Here is a 14210-nt window from a genome sequence, read left to right as displayed (position 1 = left end):
GCCATCTGAAGGGGGTTAAAGAACCACAAACTGAAGGGGGTTAAAGAACCACAAACTACTGCTTCAAAAGCTGCAGAAAGCTTCAAGCAAGACATCCCCCCCAATACTTCCCTCTGCTATTTAAGGAAACTCATAACTCGCCTTTTCAGCCATTTGATACCTGAACAAAATCTTCATCAGAATGCTGTTTTACAACTGTATTTATCAGTGTCAGAGTCAAGATGGTGGATAATTCCTGGCTTTATTTTCTTTATGGGTCCTTTTTTGCTGGCTGTCTCTGGCTAAATGTTTTCATTTTACATGAAACCCCCGCTTCTTAAAACAGCAGTGTTGAAGGAAGGTTCTCTCTCTTTCCTTCCTTCCATACTTCCTTTCTGAATTTCTATTGCCATGTATTTTTACAAATGAAAATTATTACAAATGAAAATGCTTCAGAAGGCAAATTCAAATAGGATGTTCATCACCTTTCTACTTCAACTATATCAAAGACTAAATAGTTTAGGATTACTACATCCAAATAGACCCCTCAGGAGGAAATGCCAGGGTTTTCTCAGAGTGCCCCAGAGCAAGTCCTTGTTGTGCCACCTCTCCTGACAACCAAGCACAGAGCAGGAGCAATGCTCAGATGTTGATGAAGAGGAGAGCTCAGCAATGGATTTCCATGAGCTCCCACATGCTCCATCAGGCAGACTTTGCTCCCCATCACTGTGTTCCTGCCTCTGTACTCAAAAAAAGCATTTGGGGGCTCTGTCCCAGGAAGAACTACAAAAACTGGAGGACACTGAGGCCCTGCTGTTGTTAAGTGTGAGATAATCAGGACAGATCTCCTGCATGTGCAAAACATATTGTTTTTCTTGTGGCAACCACACAATTCCCAGTGCAATTATCCATCTGGCTGAGGAGCCAGAGAAAAGACTCAAAAAGGGCAACATGATGGACTGCAGGAGAAGCAGGGAAGGAAAAATGTAAAGAAAAGGAAAATGCTGAGCATAAAAACCACTGATCTCAAATTTACCACATCATTTCAGGGATGCAACAGAAGTCCTAAAACTTAACTTGTACCAAAATACAGCAGCTAAGGAGGAAAGCTTGTGGATATACAGAGTCACAAGAGAACCAGACATCCACAGCCATATCAATGCAGGGGATGGAGGGAGGGATGAAAGCAAAGAAGGGCTTTCAATAACAGATAAGAACTGCCACAGACAATCAGTTCTTTTTAAGTGGCTGGTAGTAACAAGGCTTTGATTTGCTGAGACACAAAGAGCACAGAAAATAGGGCATTTGGCCCACACAATTGCTGGATGCCTCCTGACACATTATAATCCATCAGCAGACAGCTTTGCCTGACACCTTTCAGCTGCCCACTTAGCAGCACTGCCTCCAAACCTGCAGAGACAAATCAGGGTTTGCCTCCCACACACTCTCAATAATAAAGCCAATATTACCATCCTGATTTTTGGAAGTCATTTTAAATATTTACTGCTTGATCCCATAGCAGTCTGCAGACAAATCTCTATTTCATTAAGGCTCTGATTTTTTTCTTTTTTCCTTCTTCATATTTAAGTATTTTAATGAATGTATGATTTAGTATTCAGCAAGCCCACGCTACAGAAAGACTATTCTGGAAGAAATGGTATAATTACATTTCCTACAGCGACCTTGTAATCTCACGAGTATTTATTCTAGACTAAACAGCCTCACTCAGCTGCCCTGTGTCTGATTGTCGATGAAAGAAGCTTGTTTGACAACTGCTTCGAGCAGAAACATATTTTTTCCATGATTGCATGAAAAAGTAAAAAAACATCACCAGACCGGTATTGCGAGCACAGAGACTCGTGTTAGATCGATGAGTTAATTTTGAAGGCAAAGGCCAACAAAAACAATCAGCATGGACATTCTGCTGTCAGGGCCAGCTTTTGAGGTTAATTTAGTGGTACACACACAGCTACAGCCAGCTTTACATAGAAGAAACTGAGTGGTATATCCAGGCTTCCTTCTTTGTTTCTTTATATATTTTCCATATTCTCTGCTTTTATAACCCTCCTGAGACCTTTTACAGTTACAGAACCCACACTATACCCACAGGTGGGCGGGCAGGAAGCAAAACTCTCCACTTCATAAGCAGTCCACTTTTAATATATTCAATTGCTAATGACCTTGACAGAAGAGCTCCATGCAAAACACCATATTCTATGGGGTGTCGTTTGAAATGTTCATAGACTTTTCTGCCAGAAAGCTGATTCCTTAAACAGTGAGATTTCAGACTTACTGAAGGCTGCACTCCTTGATTTCCATTCAGCTGGAAAAATTGGTGCTAATCTACCTCCCCTATATTAAATTTGCATCCTTCCAAAAATCCTAAAATGAAGGCTGTAGGATTTCTGGGGAATGCTAAAGCAATACCAGACAGTTTCTGTATCAAACCAGGTCAAGGTGGTTTACAGGCAGTTCTGCTGCCTGCCCTGAAAGAGGCAGCACACTTGGCCATGTTCATGATTCCTAAAAAGGGCACCCACACAGTACTTGTTTTGCCATTCATGGGTTTTTATTCAATTACTTATGATAAAATGAACGAAAAACCAAGCTGAGTCTTTAAAGCAATAATCACTCCTTACCTGCCAATTCTCATTCATTGGGTGCCCAATGCCAAACCCTCTGCAGCAGACAGAAACCTCTCTGCTGAGGATCAGGCCCTGCAACAGGAGACTCTGGGAAATTCAGACCATATGCCTTGGTAGCCAAGAGCATTCCTGCAAGGAGTGCAGCCCTCTATGAGCCCTCCAAGGCAAGACAAGCTTCCCTTGCTCTTACTCAATCTTTTGACTCTGACTACTGAGCTTATTGAGAGACTCAATTCCATTAAAAGGAGCAGAATGAATTCAGTGTTCAAAACCAATGGGCCAAAGCAGATCAAATCAGCCCTTCATTTGTGGCTTTTCTCCTTTTCCAAGATTCAAGAAATATCTGCATACCCCAGTGACAGAGCAGATGTGAAAAATCACCTGCTATGGACTTTTAAAGCCCAGTGATCCTGTCACCCATTCAAAATCAATTCTCAGTTATTTCTCTGCCTCCAACCCTACACAGACACTGACAGGGTTCTAGCAGAAGCCGATCCAGCCAAAGACCAGCTCAACTGTGCTGTAAGAATAGTTTGGAGACCATCCTGACTATTGCCTCACTTAAAAAAAAAAATATCACAATGACTGACAGCAAAGAAGTTACACGAGTCATTTCTAGATTAAGTGCCAGAACTCTACATGTGTTTCAAATTACACTACAACACTGTACAACAAAGAAATATGCAGAAATTTTCCACTGGAAGTGAAGGTTAAAAATTAAACACTAACAAAGCTCTAACAGATAGGAAACCCAACCTCATCTTAATGCGAAATTTAAAATGCCTGAGCTGTCCTACACTAGGAAAAAGAGAACGAATCAATCCAGTTGTTCATAAGAAAAAGCACAGTGGGCTAAAACATGTTCATTGTATGGAGAGATTTTCACAGCACTCCCACTCTGCTTTGGTACTTACCCCCACAGCTCTTAAAATGATGTTCTGTTTAGATTTAACTTTTAATTTATCAAAATATATTACCTATCCTCATTAGATTTGTGTTCACTATTAAACTTCTTTTTCTGCATTTTATTTAAACAAAACATTAACCAGGGTGTTCCTTACAATGGGATTATACATGAAAACAAGTTGATAGATCAATGAGGAGTCACATTTTTCCCCCCAAAAAAGATTTTTTTATATGCCCACACACATATATTCAGCTTGGATCTCTCCAAAGCTAAGTAGGCAAACACAATTTTATTTTAAGCAGACCAGGCTTGACTTGATTACAAGGTCTGCTGCAAAGAGAAATTTTTAACCTGACTTGTAAATTACCTCAATTTTATGAGAATGGTGAGGATATGACTCGCACTGTGCTGAGTATGATCCACTTTAGATTACAAGGTTTCTAAACCTTGAGTCATGAAGTTTACATATCTTTACCCAAAATGCTAATCACATAAGCAGATTTTCAATCTATAGCAAATTTTTAAGTAGTCTGTGTATGTCTCTTCACAGCTGTAAAACTTGGTGGCTGCTGTGTGGCCACTCCTGTTAGACAGACTTATAATTACTGCCAGGAATGTCTTTACATTTTTCAGGACCTCCAAAAAAACATCATTTGGATCCTCAGGGGCTTTTTTGTTTTGTTTTTCCTTTCGAATGAAAACTACACATCAAACATACATTTTTAAAGCAACACACTACTTTCCATCCCCATCCCGTGTTATTCTTTCACTACTTGGAATGTCAGTTTGTTATATTTTTCATTTCTTTTGTTTTCCAGTAAGAAAAATGCAGACCTCCAACCACACAAATTCAGCATGCTCAGCTAAAACATCAGGAAGAAAAAAATAAATAAAATGAAAAGAAACAGGACATTTTTGCCCATCTAAGAAAACCTCCAAGTAAAGCTCGTGCTCCCAAGTGTTCTGTTGCAGCCACAAACCTCTGCTCCCCAAAAGGCAACTCAACAGATTTGAACCAAAAGGTGACACTTCCCACTTCAGTCCAAACTGGGAGTTTGTGGTGACAGCAGAAGTGCCAGCAGAGCCTTGATAAGGCAGGGATCTCTCTCAAACACATCAGCAGGTTGCCCCCAGCTCCGTGCACAGAGCAACAATTTCCCAGCGCATTTCAGTAATTGAGAGCAGTGACAAAGCCACCCAGAGCCAGGGCTGTAAGTCACTGGGGAGGGACAGGCAGCTGCAGGAGCCACCCCCAGGATGGGCATGTTCCAGTGATCCAAGAGCCCATTTTCCTCCAAGGGCAGCACCACATGTCTGGGAGATGCTCTCACGCATCCTCTCCCCTTTTCCAAGTCACGTTTCCGTGTGACAGCTGAGACAGGCATGAGCTGGTCCTGGAGTCTGAACAGCCAAAGTGACCTTCATGGGGGGCTGAAGGACACAAACCCCTGCACATTGCACCAATCATTTGTGTTGGGGGGAAAAAATAATCCTAAATCTTTATTATTCTCAGATTTCCAACACCCTAACAAAAAAAAAATGCACAAGGATGTTAATGCTTTTCTGCAGTGCTTAAGAAAAAAAAAGAAAATTTACATCCCCAGGGGAAACTGAAAACAAATTTGCAAGAACAATTTGAACATAAATTTCCGTTTTTGCAAAATATGCAAACTCCACACAGAAGAACAGTGGAAAAATGCAAAATCAAGTTTATGGTCAGGTCATTAAATTTTTTGAAAAGCCTAATAAGCAAATAATACAAGTCATCTTAAAAAGCTTTTTTTTAATTATAAAAGATTCCTTACAAATGTTCTACATGACCCTGTAAGTATTCACCCTTTTTCTTTCCCTTTGCTAAATCCTTCTTGCCAGCTGTGTCCTTCATTACAGCAACTCACTAAGGAAAAAAAATGCTGAAACCTAAAGCAGGTCTTGCAGAAGGTAAGATGGTAAGGAATATTCAAAAAACTCATTCTGCTGAGTGTTTTGAAGATTAAAAAATGTATCACTAAGAAAAACAAGTCAATAAATTATAAATTAGTGAATTCAAAAGTCACTAGGTTGACAATTGTCTTTGCAATAGTTCTGGCTCCATAAACTCAGATAACAGCCTGCACATTTGAGGGAACTAACTAGCAGCAATAAATGTCAGGCTAGAAGTTATTAACAGGAAAATTAAAAGAGGGAGAAACTAATATTTAAAAAATAAATAAAACCAACTAAATACATTCAAAATCACAGAATGGTTTGGGTTGGAAGGGACCTTAAAAAAGACCATGTAGTTCCAACCCCCCAGCTATGGGTAGGGATGCCACCCACTAGGCCAGGTGGCTCAAAGCCCCATCCAGCCTGGCCTTTTATAAGTGCAAATGAACAGGAAACTAAAAATCTTCAGCTGGAGAGGTTTACATTGTGCCCAGCTCTTCTGCCTCACCCAGGCAGCTGTGTGCAGCTGCCTCAAGAGCCCCAAAGCAGGGACAGAGGCACGTTAGAGCAGCATTCAGCACCAACAGGAAATGCGCACGAGTTCCTATAAACACAGAAACACAAATATATAAACCAACAGCCCTGCACGCCTTGAGGTATTTCAGACACCCCATGGAATAGGGTTAGAGCTGTGCTGGCTGGGAACCCACAGCACTGATGTATTTGTTTTGGAATGGCAAACAGCCTCAGGACCCAGAGGAACTGTTCTGGTGGGCACCACCAACCCACCCACCCACCCACCTGTGAGCTCCCCTTGCTGCCACAGCCACCCTGCTCCCCCTGAGCCCCTTGCCCACCTCCAGAGCCCAGCCCAACAAGCCTGGCTGCTCCTGCCCACAGGAGGAAAATGGCACTTCTCAAAGTGTCTCCAAGGACAGATTGTGGCATTGTTAGCAAACTCTACTCTGAATCCCACACAGACACAACTGCAGGGTTGAAAGGGATTTGCTCTGTAAAGTGTTGGGCTGCCCCAGACCTGGCGCCACTAAATGCAATGGACATAAAGCACAGTGTTCCTGATGGATTTGGACACCAGCATTCATGGGGCACAGGCAAAGGGAATCCTCCCTGCATCTTTTTCTTGTTTGTGATGAGGCTGAGGGGGCCTCCAAGCCCCTCTCACACTGGAGGTCCCTCACAGCTGTGCTCCATCCAAACAGGTGGTGAAGGCTGAACCAGGCTCTGCCCAAGTTTAAACTCCTAATTAATACTTTTGCCTGTGCCCCATGAATGCTGGTGTCCAAATCCATCAGGAACAGTCATCTATGTCCATTGCATTTAGAGGCACCAGTTCTGGGGCAGCACAACACTTTACAGAGAAAATCCTTTAAACCAGAAGATAATAGAATGTCCTCCAGGCATCAGGAGGACACAGAAACAGTAAAAATGGAGACAGCCTCACTCCCAGACAGTTTTCACTGTCACTTCTCACTTCAGTTTTCTGAAGCACCATTAGGTGGCTTATTTACCTTCCTAAGTCTATTCTACCTCTGTCATTTCCTGGATGAGATACAGCTTCTCCCATGCCAGTGAACGAGATGGGATTCCTGTTTGGATTTCAGTGGTCTCCCAAACTGCACACTCAATTGCCTCAACTTTGTTCAGTACTTTGTGGCTTCAGTTTTCCCAGATTGCACAGCCAAAGGTAAACTGTTCTTTTTTTAAACTCTTTCTTGCCTTGCCAGCCTGCACATTTGTTCTGCCCTGCAGTTTCCAGGCACTGCAAGTGCTGATGACCTTGAGGGTCAGGCCATGATGAGCTGGGTGACACTCCCCCAGCACTCCAATTTTCAGGTGGCATTTCAGCTACCAACACATCACTCCTGCACCTCCTAACCCCCCTTACCCAGGCACAGAAGGCTCCCAAACTCCCTTTCTCTCAAACATGGATGCTCACCACGATGCTGCCAAGCTGCTGGACCAGCCCTGCATTATATTTTTTGACAAAGTTAAGCTCTGTGCTTCATTTCTCACAAACACGGTTTGACTGTGGACAGCAGCCGACAAGTAAATCTACCCTTTTCCATGGCAAACAGCCCAACTTTAATATTTTTACTGGCTTACAGCTGGGTAAATTAAGCCCCAGATTTTTATTTATTTATTTTTTAATACCGTGCAACTGAAAATGAACAGCTACTTCACTATGACTGCCAAGGACAACCTTAAAAACACTAATGCAATCCAGTCCAGCTCTCAATAGATCTATAAAGGCAAGAGGACAAAAAATTTCTGCTTATCCACCCAAACAAAATGTTGGTTGGGCAGGAAGTCTAATATTTTGTTAAGATTCCTTAAAATAAAAAAAGGAAAGGAAAAAAAGATCCCTGGCAACCTGAAGATGGTAACAATCCCAGCTACAATGCCATAATACGGGATTTAAAATGCATTTATTTACTTACCCCAGCTTTCCCAACATCTCAAGCTCTGGAACTTGTGGTCCATAGGTCTCCACTTGCAGAGGCTGATATTCATACAAAGTTTCCTCTAACTTTTGGATGGGAGCTAATGAAATATGCTGACCCTGTTGAAAAAAAAAAAGTAAAATATTTCTACATATAATCACGGTCAAAGTTTTGTTTTGACTTTTTTATATGCAGTATAAGAACAAGCATTACCTTGGTCCAGACAAACAGCCTCCCACTAAGAACGTACTGTTCACTATACCACTCACTTCTTCATGATTTAGATTTTTTTTACTGGGACCTACAGATTAGAAGTGATATTTCATCAGCTATAGTTGTTTGGACAAGAAGGAAGAGGGGAAGCAGCTTTATTCAGAGCAAGCTTACCATCAGAAAGTACAGCTGCTTCCACTGGCACTAGCAAAATTATTATTAGGCACTAATTTCATTTATCTGAAGTACTATCAAACAAATGTCTCTGAACAACCCTCCTTGATTCTGTAATCAATGATTTCCTGAAAGCCCTAATTAGAAAGGGAAGCCACTTTCCTTTCTCTCCACAGGCTTTGTAAGCTCCCATACATAATGGCTCTCAAGATAGACTTTTACAGAGCAATACAATTAATTCATTCAGCAAATTCCCATTTGTTTCATAACTAAAAATACAGAAATACACAAACATTAAGCTTTCCCTCCAGATGGTACTTCTGCAAGACCTTCAGAGTGCTGAGAAACAGTGAGCCATTTGCACACCCCTCCCCTCCAAGCCCCTATCACTCAGAGCTCTCACAAAACAGGAGATTGTGCCTGGGAAGGAGGGGGTCAGGAGGATATGAGATAGAGCCAAAGTTAACAGATGTTGCTGCGTGACATTCTACACTGATTTGTTGATCTTTCACACAGTTTCAATTTTCTACTGTATTCTATGGTGCTCACAAAAATTAGCAGCAGCAGCAAAAAGACAGAGCACCGTGAGCTGCCCCAAACCAGCCTGGCTCTCCCTGTAGAAATTGAGTTTCCCATCTGCAGAATGCAGGAATTTAGCAAAGTAGTAGTATTGTTTTTGTAGACATTTTGTCTGAAACAGGAGATGGGAAGCTTTCCATGGTGTAATGCTGTGTATAAGCCTGGCTCCCAGTGGTGATCACTTACTGAGCTGAGCTTCCCTGGGGCCACTCCTCTGAGCATCTACTCCCTCAAGTGGAAAACACAGGCTCCTAAAGTGGGACACTGGGTTAAAATTAACTAAAGAGGGGAATGAAAAAGTCTGTAGAAGGGGAAAGCTGTTAATTAAATTTGTGGTTGAAGACAGTGACCTTTCTGAATTTGGAGCAGAGATATTTTTGTTTAGGGAGTTGCAGAAAATAGCTAAGAAAAGTGAAAACATGAGTCCTTGAGAAGTGTTATCGTGGATCTAAGCTGATCTCCACGGAAATATCAGCAGCTCAAGTTTTCCATTCAAACAGCCCCTGTGTGTGTGATGAAAACAGAGAGTTTTAGGCTTTTTCTGCACTGCCTGGGGGACTGGAGAGGCCACTGCTGACACTGGTATGGAGACAGTGTCCTGGAGATGAGACGTGAAGGAAGATTTCCAGTCAGCCATGCACCACTCCAACTCTCATGGCCAGCATGTTTATTTCTGTGCTACAAACTATTGCTGCAACATTAAAAGAAGGCTACCATACATTTTTTAAAACTAGGAAAAGAAAGGTTAAAATTTCAGCTAAACATTAAAAATTCAGCTTTAATCCCACTTCATGATATTTTAGGACATAAAAGCAAGGGTTTATAATATCCTAGAAGTTGTCTATTTACTATCTATCCAAGTTTATTAAAATATAATACTTTGTAGCTACATTTATGTGAGCCTCTTACACCCATTGCTTAAAAAAGACTCTTACATCTGAATTTTTAGCAACATCATTGTCTCTAACCAAACAAAAAATGGAAAGTCATACCAATGTTTTACATATGTACAGCCTCATCTGGTGAGTGAAGAGTCTCACTCTTTCCAAATCCAAATTTTGTTCCAGCCAGAGAAAAGAAATTTTGGTTTTGGGCAAAGATCAAAACCACGGTAAATACTTTGGGAAATGACTTCTGTGCAGAAAAAGGGAGAATCTCAGATTGCAGGCACCCATCCCTTGAGGACAGCACCACAACAGCTGCTCACTGTCAGCACAGTTGCACTGGTGCCTTCCTGACACTTTGTTAATGAGAGCAACTTCTGCCAGCATTGGCCAAGAGACACAGGAAGGCTCCCAACACATGGACTGGGATCATCACTGCCTTTTTGCCCACCACCATTTATGCTGCTACAGATGTCCACCTCTGGAAGCTCCTGGGAGGACAGGATGAAAACGTTTCATTTGTTTTCCCCTCTTTGTGGGGTTCCCAATGTGCTGGGGTCACAGGGGATCAGGATGGACATTATCTCTCAGATAACTGAGCAGGAACTGTGAGGGAGCTGCCCATGAATGGTGGGAAGGCTGACTGGTCAGCACCCCAGGGGCATGGGGGGCACAGGGGGCAGGAACTGCATCACCAGCTCCCTGGGGTGGCCTGGAGAACAGCTCAATGTCAGAAGAGGAGCTGCATTATAGAAACTGTCCCCCCTCGAGCTGCTCTGACATCATGTCCAGCACAGGCCAGGACATTTTGTGTTCCTGTATGAAACCCAAGGACTGGCAGTTCAGCCAAAACACCTTCTTTTGAAAGGCATCCAATCTAGATTCAGACAGATTTCGGATCACACTCTGTGATCTGATGTACAGGTACATCCCCTAGGTAAGTTAACTGCAATAGTTGATTATCTTCACCATTAAATACTGGCAGCTTGTTTCTGGTTCATCAGGTTGACTCTCTCCTGTGTCTTTTTCACCTCCCTCGTGGGCCAAAGGTGCAAGGATTAGGAACCAGGGTGCCATTTCCGTGGCAAAAGGACTGCACTGGTTTGTGTGCAGCCAGCAGATCTGCACCTCAAGGAGATTATGCAGCTGTATGAGACAGTTCATTTATTTTTGTTTCCCAAAATCATAACTTTAGCTGAAGTGCTTTGGCAATGTGGATTACATTCCACTTAGCAATGGGTGAAAAGCCCCATGATCAGCTGCCTCTCCTGCCCTTTGGTTGTCTGGCCTTCAGGCTCCTGAGCTTACAGACTTTCAATTGTTCAACCTCACAGGTTAGTGAGGTCCCAGAACTGGGTATGGCCCAGACTGGTGCAAAAGACTGGGATGCAAACCAAAACCATTGCCTTTCCTATTTCCACTGCTGTTGGGATAAGCTGACTCACAAAAAAACTTTGTTGAAGTTAAAAGGCTCAATTTGACCACTATTATCTCAGTTTAGAGCCATCTGACCAGAAGCATCCCACTTTTGTCTCTCTATCCCAATGGTCCCAAACCACTTCATAACAGACTGGTAATAAAAGGGAAGCTGCTGTGTAACTTAGAGACACCACAACAGACAATAACTTACTTTGGACTTACACAGCACTTTTACAGATCCAAAACCCATTGCTAACCTATGAGGTAAGACTTTTAAATTTCCTGTATTCCACCTAGACAGTCAGCCTTACCTCTTTCCAGCATTAGGAGGCATTTATCAGCATGCTGAAACCAAAATGAAAGCAGTGGGACCAAGGTCCTGCTTCTGCATTGCTTTCTCCTGACAAACCTAAAATCTGATGTGGTCATGGGTAAGTATTTCTAATTCCCCTTGGATGCTGTAATGTTTGTGTAAAAGAAGCTGACAGCATCCAAATGAAGAGAGAAAAGGCTTCCAAGAACACAGACAACACTTTTTCCTGCCTCCTCTCCCTCCCACCCCAATCTTCACAGCATACAAGTGTTTTCCCTGGGATTATTTTAGGCACCAGAGCTGTCTATTACATACTGGAATGTATGGAACCACCAAACATGCTGCTAATTAGAAGGAAGGCATTTGCTTATCCTTAGGACTTTGTTTATATAAAAGCCTGCACAGCAATGGATTTGTGAGCAACTGACATTCTATTCATGCGCTGTATGGGTTCAGATGGGAGACATACAGGATTAAATTGGGAGGGGGGTTGAATAATGTCTTTGTATTAGAAGTAAAACTGACTGGCTGAGAGACTGTTTGAGACAACTATCAACTGAAAAAGAAACAAAAGCAGTGGCCAGTTTTGGTTTCAGATTGTGATACAACATGGCATTAATAAAAGAAAAGCCGTGGATTACATACAAAGAGCTGCCCCTGCAGTAACAAGGAGCTTACTTTAAACAAAAACAACACTCTTTCAGGAACAATTATGGCTGTTAGAACGTCAAAATTATAGTGTATCACTGCACCTTTCACACAGGTTTGGGGAGGGACTCTTGGCAAATGCCAGGTACATCAGTATTTGCCTGCTAGCAGAAGGAGGTTATTTTAGCACAGAGTACAGAAATATCAGCCCAAGTTGCAGCGTTCACACTTCTCCCTGTCCTGCCCTCTCTCCCTGTCCGTGGCTCCAAAATGACACTGCCTTCCTCCACCTCCTTCCCTCAGCAGCAAAAAGAAACAACTGACAGCCTTCCCAGAAATCTTTCAAGAGCCAAAGAGGAGGAGAAAGGAGACTCACACCAAAAATGCACTAGTAGGGGAAAGAGGAGGAACAGCTACGCCACAAAAACATCTCCAGGCAAGAGACAGAAGCCAGAGACTGGGGTCAGTAAAACTTGTCCAGACAAGGCAAGTTTCTGCACTAACAGCAGCTGGGCTAGTTGATGGAGCCAATCTTTTTGCCTTTTAAATTTCTCTCTGCTTAGGGACCCGCTGAGCTCTGCTATCAGCCCACTTCCACAGCACACGTCAGAGAACAGAAATAGCGGCGCTCGCGCTGCATCTCATCAGCCCCTCTGCAGTAATGTTATTTTTATTTAACCCTTTTCTCTGCCAGGTCACTCTCCTGAGCCTGGCCAAAGCAGGAACCAAGGGCTGTGGAATGCCAGGAAACATCCCCTGCACTGCTTCCACTGTTAACCTCTCTGTCCTGCCATGTACAAAGACCCTTTTAAACACACCATCCTCTGAGCGTGCAATTATCCAAATGCTTTCAAGTGAACATTGAAACAAAACTATAAATTCCATGAATTTTTCAGTAGAACTAGTCTTAGGAAACTATTTTACTGTTAAGCTGGTAACAGAATTCAGCTTTTGAAAAGATTTCATGTTAACACAATTTCTTACAGATATCAATGTAAATATCTTTGGAAATGTGATGTGAGCCAGAAGTTGGGTTGTTGTGGATTTATTCTCCCCGTCCAGCTTCCACCCTCTCAATTCACTATTGACAAATCCATGTCAGCAATGCTAAAGTGGCCTTCTGATTCTGATTAACTACTTTGACTACAGTAATACTCAGGAAAAGGAGAATGAAACTGATAGATTTGGAGGGCTCAGTTAATATTATTTTAACCTTTACCCTCTCTGTCTTCCACAGCCTTTTTAAATAAACACAAAGCATGTCAAACTAAAATGTATAATTCTATTCGTTGGCCTAAAACTCCTGTGGCCAGTGAAACTTTTTCAAAGACTTAAATATCAACTGCTCTCTCTCTGCTCTTGAAAAAGCAACAATAAATCTAATTTATTTACTTGATTATGAGAAGATTATTAAGATATTTCAGAAGTTAAGCTGAAAGAACAAATGATCTGACAGAAAGCAACAGAACCAATATGAAGATTTTCTGTTGATCTCAAAACCAAAATCTGACCACAAATGGCAAGATCAGAGACACAACATTGCTAACCCTTCTCTGTGTGGTAGATGATTTCAGACACCTAAAACAATCTCCCTCCGTGGTAATACTTAATTTGATTTTCAAATGCCAAAACAGATTTAAAACATGTGCTTTCTTTAGGAATGACAGAAATAAGCCAAGGGATCAACAGCACTGAAGAAGCTATTACCAAAGACAGAGAGATAAATGTGATTTGTTACACAAACAGGTACCTGCAAAATTAACCACGGACTAACATGGGTTAAATCATACCATTAGTTCTATTTTCCTTTACAACTTTCTGACATAAGTAATTACCTGACCAGACTTATCTTTAAGCTCCTGCCAAAAAAGCCCCATTTCTCTAATCTCCCAGGAGAAAGCCTGTGTCCCTCTAACAAGCTGAAATACAATTGTGCTGGGGCAGGGCCAGGGCAGGATTTAGTGCCTGCTCTCTTCACAGAGCAGCCTGGTGCCCTTTGCTCATGGCCATGGACTGCCTGCAGCCCAGGCAGGATTCAGGGGATACTCTGCATGCTTGCTG

General features: G+C 42.2%; 1 protein-coding gene across 1 annotated transcript in view; it reads right to left on the bottom strand.

Annotated features, from left to right (window-relative positions):
* MNAT1 (MNAT1 component of CDK activating kinase) overlaps positions 1-14210 on the bottom strand; it is a 119959-nt gene that overhangs the window by 27983 nt on the left and 77766 nt on the right. Inside the window, exon 7 of the mRNA XM_063159752.1 lies at positions 7917-8038. Coding sequence (XP_063015822.1) covers positions 7917-8038 — 122 coding nt within the window. The remainder of the gene's footprint in view (positions 1-7916; positions 8039-14210) is intronic.

This window comes from Melospiza melodia, chromosome 6 (genome assembly GCF_035770615.1).
Source record: "Melospiza melodia melodia isolate bMelMel2 chromosome 6, bMelMel2.pri, whole genome shotgun sequence".
NCBI classification, from domain to species: domain Eukaryota; kingdom Metazoa; phylum Chordata; class Aves; order Passeriformes; family Passerellidae; genus Melospiza; species Melospiza melodia.
Note: the sequence above shows the minus strand (reverse complement) of the source record. Positions and strands in the feature narration are given on the sequence as shown.